The 12321-nt window shown below is 34.0% G+C and overlaps 1 protein-coding gene across 9 annotated transcripts in view; it reads left to right on the top strand.

The window, feature by feature from the left end:
- The window catches only part of AGTPBP1 (ATP/GTP binding carboxypeptidase 1), a 195678-nt gene that overhangs the window by 159724 nt on the left and 23633 nt on the right, over positions 1–12321 (top strand). For all 9 annotated transcript variants that reach the window (XM_054502331.1, XM_054502328.2, XM_063649639.1 and 6 more), the window contains 2 exons: positions 5025–5201; positions 8631–8791. In XM_054502331.1, coding sequence (XP_054358306.1) covers positions 5025–5201; positions 8631–8791 — 338 coding nt within the window. The remainder of the gene's footprint in view (positions 1–5024; positions 5202–8630; positions 8792–12321) is intronic.

Below are 12321 nucleotides of genomic sequence, written 5' to 3'. Positions count from 1 at the left end.
AAGCTAGATGAAGAGCACATGCACAGAGCCTTCCCTAGGCTGCTCTCTGGAACAGCACCATCATTGCCACTATTGCCTCACCCAGTCGTTTCTGCTTGGATCATACTTCACTTCTCAGGGAATTCTCATTTAGTCCCCAAAACGAAATCAGATCATACATCTATAGGATTCTCTCTCCTTCATAACACTTAAGAATTATAATTGTAAGGTTTTCTATGTTATTTGATTAATGGGTTTCTCTTTATAATAAGTAGTAAGCTCCACATGCCTAGCAAAGATGTCTGATTTGCTCATTTTGACAACATTGCCACTATATAGCGCAATACTTTATTCATAATAAGTACTCAATAAATATTTGTTGTTAGGTGGGTTGATGGATGAATGGCAGACAGACATGTGGGAAGGTAAATGCAAAACATTTTTTCCATTGTAAGAGATAAAATTAACTCTCTTTGGTTCCAGTGGTTTTCATTAAAATTATCGTCTCAGATTTCTTTGATTAATTTTTTGAATTTTGTTGTGAAAGGAAACGTAAGATGATGCTTTAATTAGAGTAAATAAAGCACCCAAATTTCATTTCTCAAGATGTTAACAGGTGTTACACACACACCTCCCCTCACCAGTAGTTGTGTAATTAGTTATGTCAGGTAATTGCATTAGACACAGTCAACTTTGTTTCTTTTCTTTAGGAAATGTAAGCTTCTTACATTTCCAGGGTTGTAGGGCAGGTGTGCATGTGGGTGTGTGTGCATGTGTGTGAAAGTGGAGTATTTCCCATAATTTTATAATCATATTAGTTCCTATTGCTGTTATAGCAGACTACCACAAACATAGCAAAACAAATTGATGGACTTAGAGTTCTGCAGATCAGAAGTCGAACGTAGCGCTCACTGGGTTAAAATCAAAGTGTCATCAACTACATTAATTTTTGAGGCCGTGTGGTAGAATTGTTTCCTTGTTCTCCTCCACACCCCTAGCATGTCTGTGTTCCTTGCATCATGGTCCCTTTCAGCCAGGAATCAAATCTGACCTCTGCTTCCATTGTCACATCTCCTTCTCTCCTTCCGCTGCCTTCCCCTTTCCCTTATGAGAGCCCCTGTGATGGTAAGGGCCACTAAGATAATCCAGGATAATCTTAGTATCTCAGATTCTTAATTGACTCAAATCTGGACAGCCCCTTTTGCCGTGTAAAGTAACATTCCTAGATTCTGGTGATTAAGACATTTTTGTTGGTGACTACCATACTATGGAACCTTTTTTTTAGCAGATGGTTTGGGAAAGGATGGACTAATACACATAAATGCTGTATTTCTGATGATAAATCATAGTACTGCTTTGTCCTTTTAGTGCAAGTGTTTATGTTTTTGGGGGAAAATACAACAAATTATGACATATAAATGGAGTGTCTTTTTTTTTTTTTTGAGATGGAGTCTCACTCTGTCACCCAGGCCGGAGTGTAGTGGCATGATCTCGGCTCACTGCAGCCTCCGTCTCCCGGGTTCAAGTGATTGTCCTGCTTCAGCCTCCCGAGTAGCTGGGATTACAGGTGCCCACCACTACGCCTAGCTAATATTTTTTGTATTTTTAGTAGAGATGGGGTTTCACCATGTTGGCCAGGCTGGTCTCGAACTCCTGACATCAAATGATCCGCCTGCCTCGGCCTCCCAAAGTACTGGGATTATGGGTGTGAGCCACCGCGCCCAGCCTAAATTGAGTGTCATTTGAAAAAATAATCAATGCTCTTCAAAAGTGTCAAGATTATTTAAGTTATAAGACTGAGGAACTGTTACAGACTGCAGGAAGCTAAAGAGGAACAATAACTAAATGCAATGTGAGATTCTGGATAGGATCCTGAAACCCGGCATTAGAAAAACTGATGAAATTTGAATAAGGTCTATCAATAGTATTGCATCAATTCTAATTTTTTGGTTCTGATACTGAACTATGGTTAAGATATTAACGTTAAGGGTGACAGAAAAATGAAAATTCTTTGTACTGTTTTTGCAACTTTTCTCTAAGTTTGAGATTAGCTTAAAATAAAAGGTTTACAAAACAAATCTTTATTATTACAGGTTAAGTATCCCTTATCTAAAATGCTTGGGACTAGAAGTGTTTTAGATTTCAGATTTTTTTCTTTCTTGGAATTATTTATATTATATTTGCTGGTTTGAGCATTCCTAATCCCAAAATCTGAAATCCAAAATGCTCCAACGAGCGTTTCCTTTGAGCATCATGTAGACATTCAAAAAATTTTGGAATTTGGAACATAATGGATTTTTTTATTGAAGTTAAATCATGTATTTGCTTCCAATAAGGGGAACATCATAGCATCCTTCTAATAAGGTGAACGTCATAGCATATGATGCTATGGAAATATGTAATTTAGCTTCAACAAAACTATTAGCTTTTTAAGGACGTTTTAATATTGCTAAATATTGTGGATAGTAGATCATCATTCCTGAATGAGATGACTAACAATGTAAATGAGGACTTTTGTTTATTTGGTTGACTGAGTATCCCTGATTCTTAGTAGGCATTAAGTAAATATTTGTTGAATGGATGGATGAATTAATTATAACTATAGACCAACATCTAACAATTATATTACTGTATTTGTATTGTGCTTATAGCTTTTAGTATTGCACTTATAGCCTTCATATGAATTTTCTGTGCGAGCCTCACAAAGCTCTGTGATGTAGGTAGGGATTATCATTGCTACTGTATAAAAAGTCCACTAAGACATCTGAGTCAGTTGACATGCTTGAGACCTTGGCCAAAATATGGTGTGCCTAGGACTGAAATGAGCTGTGTTGCTTTAAGTCCTGTGTGCTTTCCATTTTGTCACAGTGCCTCTCTTCCTACAGTTATGCCTAAACAAGAGCCCTAGGTTATTTTCCAAAAGACATTTTCGGTAACCTACTGCAGCTCTTAGCAGAACTTCAAAGCACATCTTCTTTCTGGGTGCCCTCTCTCTTCTTCCCCTTTCCCAAATAAATAAAATGGTTAGAATTATATAAAAAATGGGGAAACACTCCAGATTTATATAAAGGAGTAAGTGAAAGTTGTCTTTTCCTAATCATTCTCTTAACACTAGACAGTTTTACCATGTATATTGTGAGACTTGCCTCTGAGCACGTCCATATAGTTATGCATGTAGCATATGCAGTTTTTGTCTTTTAATGTTTTTTAAACACTACATAGCAACTTTTTCCCATGACAATATTTATTGATCATCTTTCCAGATCATCATGTCTGAATCTGTCTCAGTCTTTTAAACAGTCAGATAAGATTTCCATTGTACATTTTTGTTATTTTTGTAGACTGTACCCAAATTTATTTACTTAGTAGTCTCTGTTGATAGTCATTTAATAAGTATTGCCAAATTGTCCTTCATAAAGATTGTACAAATTGATACTACCAAACACCATGAACGATAGTACTGTTTTTCCACATCCTTATTACATTGTACTATCATCTTTGCCAGGTGAAAATAATACCTGATTGTTAACTAGCATACCTATAATTATAAATAAGGTTGAGTTTTCCTATGTTTTGGCCAATTATGATCTGTGTCTTTTAAAATAGTCTTTTCTCATATTTTCTGCTTACTTTTGTTCAGGTCATATAATGGCTTGAACGCAGGAGGCAGAGGTTGTGGTGAGCCGAGATTGCGCCATTGCACTCCAGCCTGGGCAACAAGAGTGAAACTCCATCTCAAAAAAAAAAAAAAAAAAAAAAAGAGAACTCTCTCTATATATTACAAATATATTTTCTAATTTTTTGTTTATGATGTTTAGTAATTTGAAATTTTATCATATTTGTTAATTTCTCATAAATTGTTTTTTGAAGTTTTGAGGCTTAGAAAGTTTTTTCGTTCTAAAGTTTTTTTTTGTTTGTTTTTGAGATGGAGTCTTGCACTGTTGCCCGGGCTGGAGTGCAATGGTGCGATCTCGGCTCACCGCAACCTCTGCCTCCCAGGTTCAAGCGATTCTCCTGACTCAGCCGCCTGAGTAACTGGGATTACAGCGGCCTGCCACCAAGCCTGGCTAATTTTTTGTATTTTTAGTAAAGACGGTGTTTCACTATGTTGGCCAGGCTGGTCTTGAACTCCTGACCTCATGATCCACCTGCCTCAGACTCCCAAAGTGCTGAGATGACAGGCGTGAGCCCGGCCCATTCTGAAGTTTTAAAAGTACAGTTCCATGTTTACTATTTATAGTTTCATTTAAAAATATTTACTAATTTTAAGTTTATATTCTCAATCCAGCTAGAATTTAATTTAATGAAGAGTGACTTTAGATTGTTTTTCTTAGTGACTATCTAGTAGTGCCAATATTTAATGAATGATCAATCTTTTCTCCACTAATAATAATGACAATAAGTTTAATACATTTGGTTCTAATGCTGAACTCTTTCTTTCTAGAGATGCGTCTGTTCCTATATCAGTATCACAATTTAATTTACTTTAGATTTATAAGCTAGTTTGATATGTTGTATTATTTCTCTAGTCATAGCCTTACACCACCCCCCCCCCCACAATTTCTCAGGGTATACTTGTATATTTATGCTTTCGGGTGAAATTGAGAATAATTTCAGTTGCAGAAAACTTTGGGGGTAGTTTTGATTGTGATTGTCTTAGCTGTATTAATTAATTTAGGGATGATTGGCATTTACTGTGTTAAATATCTCAATTAGTCTTTTATGACTAAATTTCACATTTTAAACATTTTTTTTCATATTTTTAGACATGGTTTTCTTAAATGATTTTATTTTGCTTATTGGTTATACTGTCAATACGATTCTTCCATTGTTTTCTAACTGGATACTGTATTTGTTTAGAAAAGCAGAAAATTCAAAATTAGTTAAGAGGATTGTTTTGTTGTTTGAATGGCAAGGGATATATAATAGAACATCCACATGGCTGTGCTCTAATTACTGTGTTTTCATCAAAACTTTTTAAAATTAAAAACATTTAAAATTAAAAACTTGGTTTATTTTATCATCATCATTCTTGTTTTTAACAGACATTGCCTAAGATACTGAGCCATATCGCCCCAGCATTTTGCATGAGCAGCTGTAGCTTCGTAGTGGAAAAATCTAAAGAATCCACAGCACGTGTTGTAGTTTGGAGGGAAATAGGAGTACAAAGAAGTTATACCATGGAGAGTACTTTATGTGGCTGTGATCAGGGAAAATACAAGGTAAAACATCTTAGGATTTCTAACCATGAAAGATATTTAAAGACTTTCCTTTCATATATATCTTGTGGTTTTTAAGTATATATTAAATGATGTTTGTTTTATTGAGTTACATGTAATATGTAATAATGGAATCATATGCAGTCTTAAGAATAGGCTTTTATTTTTTGTTTTGTTGGTTTCTTTACTTCTCTGAACTAAATAGCTTACTTGGATCCTTAAGAAATTCTTGGTTGAGTCTGTTTATATTCATAATTTTTAGGAAAGCACATTAGAGTACACATTTACTCATTAGTAATTTATAATAACCTGTATAAGTGGTGTGTTAAAAGTTTTCTATTGTTTTAATTTATTGGGTGTAAATTTTTTTTTTGCATTTAAAATACATTACGTTTGTTTATAAAGCAGCAGGTTTGTTATATTTAGGTTTTTGTATGTGTAGCTATTATTTATGTGTTTGTTTATATTTTAAAAAATAAAAATAGAGACAGGGTCTCACCATATTGCCCAGACTGGTCTCAAACTGCTGGCCTCAAGCAGTCCTCCTGCCTTGGCCTCTCAAAGTGCTAGGATTACAGGCATGAGCCACCACAGCCAGCCTTATGTGTAACTTTTAAATGCATAATCCCGTTAGTAAACTTTTTTCTTCATTAAGACTACTCATTCATGGTACTGTAGGCTTTTACTGGAGATAATTAGAATTTAAACTTTTGAAATTAAATATTAGTAAAATGTTAGGTGATTTTGGATTTATTTATTATTTATTTTACAGATTGAAAACTTAATGTGCAATGAGTTGGACTTTAGATAAGCAATGGGCAAAACTGGGCATTTCTATTTCTTGCCTTGGCACAGAAAGATTTTCAGGTGTCATGCTAATTATTCCACTCATTCCGTTTTGTTTGTTTCTTTTGTTATGGGGAAAGAGGATCCTGAATCTGGGAATGATTTTTATATACCTCACATAAAGATGGTTATAACTTTGTGTTTGAAAAGAAACATTTAACTGGTTAGCATTTAAAATGTAAACATATTATAGTTGATATGAAATACTTGGGGAGAGCTTAAATAATGACTTTTTCAGTCTAACAAACTGGAAGAAAATTACATTGATTTTGCAAGTGATGTTTAAGTAAAGTAGAACTTACTTAAATAAGTATAGTAGTAGTAAAGTAGAATTTACTTAAATAAGTATAGTAGTAATAAAGTAGAACTTACTTAAATAAGAATAGTAGTAGTAAAGTAGAACTTACTGAAATTCCAGTACTTTCTGTCCAGTGACTCTTCCCTGAATTTTAGGTTGATCACAATGTGATCTTCCAAAGTGTAATATGAGATCTCCCTGAATATTGTAAAAACAGTGACTTCTAGTTAGTGTAGTTTACAAGGGCATGGTGGTGATGAGAGAGAAAATGCAGCTTTAGCACCACTCCAGCTTCCAGCCCTTGTCCCCAATCATTGCTTCAGTGGACAGCTGTTGTTAAGGGTCTCATTCAGTAAACTTTTGAGAATCACTTTTTTATAAGAATATAGGTGATTTCTAGGAAAAAACCTTGGACTATGTGATTTATGGAAACACATTGTTAATTCTTAAAAGAGATGACTTATGCAGTTAGGCTCAGAAGGTGACTTAAAGCGTCACTGTCTCTGAAACTAGCTTCTGGGCAGTGGGGAAAGAAGCTGTCGGGACACCTGACTTGGATACCCCTGAAATCATCCATAGTATACAATAGTAGTACTTTGTCACTATATTTGGATTCTACTGATAGACTTTCATTGAATTTAAAATTTTTTTTCGATTTCTATTTTGATGAATTTGGTCATTTTAAAAACAGATTTTTAAAAAGCTAAGATATATTTTGAAACATAAAATGTTAAACCATTTTTTCTAGTTATTTTTGTTTTTAATACATAAATATATAAACTTTTACAAATAAAATGGAAACCTAATAAGTACTCATTTTTCTTTGATATTGTTTAGTAAATAATGTATACATTGATTTAAAACTCTTACTGAGAGAAGCATCTTACTAAGCCAGGGCTTTCCTTTAATGTCTAAAATGCAAGGTTTTGATCATAACATATACTTTTAAAAAAGTTAATAGACTTTGTTTTTTAGAGCAGTTTTAGGTTCACAGCAAAATTGAGTGGAAAGTACACAGAGCTCCCATATATTCCCAACCTCTCCACACACACTTAACATCTCTTAAACTTGTTAGCTGATAAGTGTGTGAGTCTCATAATATTTTAGTCTTTTTCACCCTCAACAATATTTTTATCTTACTGAGTTTTAGGCTGTAAGTATTCTTTATTTTTATTGTCTATGAACTAATTCAGAAACACGTATAACCTTTCTAAAACTTACAGATTAAAAGGTCAAATGAAGGTTCTGATGAAGTCAGTTAGGTCATATTTCCTAGAATATTTGGGAGTTGGCCAAACTATTTAAACCAAAAAGTTGAAAAATTTAAAAATTACTGTAAAGTCATGTGCTTCATGTAGAGTAAGTAACAGTTGTTACAGTTCATTTTCTTCAGTTACCATGTGCCATAGGAACTCACTTAGTCTGGTCACTGAAAAGCTGTTTTAAAATACTTTCTCTTGAATTGATATCAGCTGTCATCTACACCTACAACTTCTGTAGGTGCAAGAATTTTGCCTTTTTTAGGGATTTATTTGTATCTGAAAAATACATGATAAAGAAGGAGTATATTAATTTGTAGGCCATTTTTGTGGTTTTATGTGATAACATTTAACTTTTGGTAAACCGTATATTACTTACTGAGAAACTATTTTTTAAAAAAGATAGGGAGGTTAAGATAAAATACTCCTTTTGCTTTAGTAGACAAAATTTGAAATGAGCATTCTGAATTGACATGGATCATAGGAATTTATTTGACCACTACTTCATTGGCTTAGATTTGATTCTGTTTTTGACAGTTACCTTTATTTGCTTTTTACTGATCAATTTCTCTTATCATACAGTAGAAGTATCTATAAAGTAATGTTCAAATGTACATATTGGAGCCTTGATTTTAATACTATAATATTTCAACACTAGCATACAAAGTAGTGGATTACAAGAAATACTAACAAGCTCTTGTTAAAATACAGTTTGTCACATGAATTCTACAAGTAACATCACAAAGTGTTACTATATTTTTTCCCCCTAGTGTGATGGTAAAAATAGTTTGCATCATAGTGAAAGAGAATAGACATTTTAGAAATTGTCTTTTAGGACAGTTTCCTTTGTGACTTACAATAATCTTGTATTGTTAAGATGTTAAACTTGTTGAGTCCTAGTTCCATACAAAGTACTAGCCTTTTAATTTTGTTAATATAGTTATAAATTCTTTTTATGTAATTTCATTGAGATGTATCCAGAAGATAGCAAACTTTGTAATTATATGCATAATATTTCTTTATTTCAAGGGTTTACAAATTGGTACTCGAGAACTGGAAGAGATGGGAGCAAAATTTTGTGTTGGTCTTTTACGTTTGAAAAGACTGACCTCTCCATTGGACTATAATCTGCCTTCCAGCCTGCTTGACTTTGAAAATGATTTAATTGAATCAAGCTGCAAAGTAACTAGGTAGGAAAAAATTGTTTTTTCTTTTATTATATTGTAGTATATTATTAGACTTCATTAAAATAGCATAGAAAAGGCATGGAAATTTTGACAGGCAAGAGCATGTTTAGAATTAATATAATTAAGTTAATACATCTAATATTTGTTCCAAATTATATTGCTGATTCTTTTAATGTTGATATTTGGATGAGATTTTAATGGAAATATATTTCAAATATTTTTAGTGGTTGTACTGTTTTACTTTTAACCCCAAAATGAACAGTGTGAGAAATATTATACTTAGCTAATATCTAAGTTAAGAGGGCTTAGACAGCTGAGTGCAGTGGCTCATGCCTGTAATCCCAGCACTTTGGGAGGCCGAGGCAGGTGGATCACCTGAGGTCAGGAGTTCAAGAACAGCCTGGCCAACATGGTAAAACCCCATCTCTCCTAAAAATGCAAGAATTAGCCGGGCATGATGTTGGATGCCTGTAATCCCAGCTACTTGGGAGGCTGAGGCAGGAGAATCACTTGAACCTGGGAGGTGGAGGTTGCAGCGAGCTGAGATTTCACCACTGCACTCTAGCCTGAGCAACAGAGGGAGACTGTATCTCCAAAAAAAAAAAGAAGGCTTAGAGTCAGGAATATTTCAAAAGATTTTGTTGATGTCTACACACATCAGATGGCTGTCCAGTATCCTTCTGGTTATATATATTAGAAACAGCTAATTTAGCATTCCTTTGAAAATTGAACTGCATCTGCCAAATATACTTCTAAATAGGTAGTCTTTTTCTCCTAAAAGTTAGTATATACAAATTTGATAAGCTATAGGCTCAGAGATAATTTCATGTCATAATTCTTAATCATAATGCCAGAGATTAGCATTTTATAGTTTTGTGTGTATGGGTAACAATAGTCTCATTTTATAGAACCTTCATGATTTTTGTTGTTAGGTATTAACTTGTCATCAAATTTGTTAATTTATTGCTCTGCCCTGTTGTAAATGTCAGTATAGTAGTTTTAAAGGTGTGACAAACATTACTTGGAACTCCATTCCTCATAAATGTGATAATTTAGACAAATAATCACCTGCATTCTCTACCCTTCAAAGTACCTCCTAAACAAGAATAGAAATGAATATAAAGATGTCAGTTCTCACTGATATTTAAGCCTCCTTTTAACTTTTAATTAGTGTATTCTTAACATGTGGTCAACAGACACGTTACCAGTGCTTTAGATATACTGAAATATCGTTTATGCTTACTAATACTTCACAACTATGGTTATGATTAGACCCTCCACTGGTCTTACTGTTTTAAAAGGAGTATATATATTTTGAAAAGCACATATTTTAAAGAAATCACATATACTGCTATATCACAAATATGTTTTTAACATTTTGATAATTATATTTTCATATAATTGATTTCCTTTGTAATCATATTTATTTTGTTTTATATATTTAAAAGTATTATGAGAAGGAGTTTATAGGCCTCATCAGACTCTTTAAGGGGACTGTGGCACAAAAAAGGTTAAGAACTCCTCATCCTTATCATTGCATAAATATAAAAATAGAAACCAAGCCAGGCGCAGTGGCTCACACCTGTAATCCCAGCACTTTGGAAGGCTGAGGTGGGCAGATCACTTGAGGTCAGGCCAGGAGTTCCAGACCAGCCTGGCCAACATGGCAAAACCTCGTCTCTACTAAAAATACAAAAATTAACCGAGCATGATGGTGTGCACCTGTAGTCCCAGTTACTCAGGAGGCTGAGGCAGGAGAATCGCTTGAACCCAGGAGGCGGAGGTTGCAGTGAGCTGAGATCCTGCCACTACACTCCAGCCTAGGTGACAGAATGAAACTGTGCCTCAAAAAAAAAAAAAAAAAACAACTAATAATGGCCAATTACAAATTCAGTTTTCTTTTGAGGTTTTACTGTAGCTCTTTCTCCTGTTTATTGATGAAGGCAAGCTAGTCACTTCTTCCTCCATGCTATCATTCCTCTTTGTCTATCTCAAATGAATTTTTTACATACTTCTGACTTTTCCTTGACTTCTGTATCCTGATGCTTTTGAGGATTAAATGTTCTCAATCTGAGTCTGTGTGTGTTGCATGATTATATTCAGATTATGCATCTTTGGCAAGACTATCATGGATACTGTGCGCTTCTCATTGCATCTTATCGTAGAGCGCAGTTTTAATTTGTTCCATTACACAAGACATTCCCTTTGATCATTTAATTAAGATGGTATCTGCCAAACTTCTCCATTATGAAGTTAGTTTTTTCTTCTTTTGTAATTAATAAATATTTTAATGGGCACGTACTTTGAAACTGTCAGTATTCCATTTTATCATCCAACTTTTAATTTATTCATCCTTAAATTTATATGTATGGGGCTTATGATTTATAATTTTAATCTATTACTGAGTTTTAATCTATTACTGCCATTGTTTATTTTGATGCTCAGAATTTTCCTGGTTTGGCCCCTTCAAACTTCTGTATGTTTTTTTTATATGTCCCCATCATTCTTTGTGGATTTCCTTGCTTTTTGGCAGAACAGGATTTCCCAGGCCATCACTGCATGTTCTTTATCTCAGGGTTGGAATCATCAATCATTTCTTCAATGCTTCCTGATTCCTTTTGGTGGAAAACGGTATTTATATGTAAGCCTCAGTGCTAGTAGTTATTTATTGCTTTTGTGATGTTACTGCTCCCAAGTTCTCTTGGTAGACAGAGCTATAGAATATATTTAAAAGTATTTACATACATGAATTTATATATATGTACACACATGCATATACATGCATGCTCAAATAAAGACAGACATAACCTAAAAATTCTGAGTTCACAGTGACATGTTCCATTCTGATTCTACACCTAAGGGTTAAGTCTAGTTTTTAAATTTTAAATGTCTAATTCCCTTCCTTAACAGTGAGAAACCTGGCTGTCATTATCTTGAATATTTTTTTCTTACTTGATCAACCTGCCTGTGTGTAACTAATCTTCTATCTCACTGCTCTCTCTCAGATGCCTTCCTCACCCTGCTTAGGCTCCAACAATCCAAAGGGAGGGAGCTTTTTAAAAATTATTTTTGTAATCTCAGTGTCTGTCATGTAGTAGCTATTCGTTGACCAATTATGTTCTATTAATGAGTCATTGTGTTTAGGTATTTATTGCAAACCTATCATGGGCAGAGTGTTGAGCTAGAATCTCTGCAAAAGTAGAAGAAATGGGAAATGAGAGCTCATGTCCTGAGGGGAGTCGATAGTATAATGGAAAAAGCACAGTTTATGTTTGTGAAGTGACATGATGGTGTTATAAAAGAGTACAAAAATAACAGTTAAAAATTACATAGACATTTGAAGAAAAAGAGTGACTGAGTGAAAGCTGGATTTATCTGAGAGAGTTTTTCCCAAGTCATTAGGTTTTAGGGTAGGGCTTGAAAGATAATAGTAGATGAGGTTTGGTAAAGAAATAGCAGCTGAACATGAAGGAAACAAAGTTAGCAATGGAAAATACAGTAGCCCCCTTATCCTTGGCTTCACTTTCTATGGT

The sequence above is a fragment of the Pongo pygmaeus genome, chromosome 13 (assembly GCF_028885625.2).
Source record: "Pongo pygmaeus isolate AG05252 chromosome 13, NHGRI_mPonPyg2-v2.0_pri, whole genome shotgun sequence".
Classification (NCBI taxonomy): Eukaryota; Metazoa; Chordata; class Mammalia; order Primates; family Hominidae; genus Pongo; species Pongo pygmaeus.
Note: the sequence above shows the minus strand (reverse complement) of the source record. Positions and strands in the feature narration are given on the sequence as shown.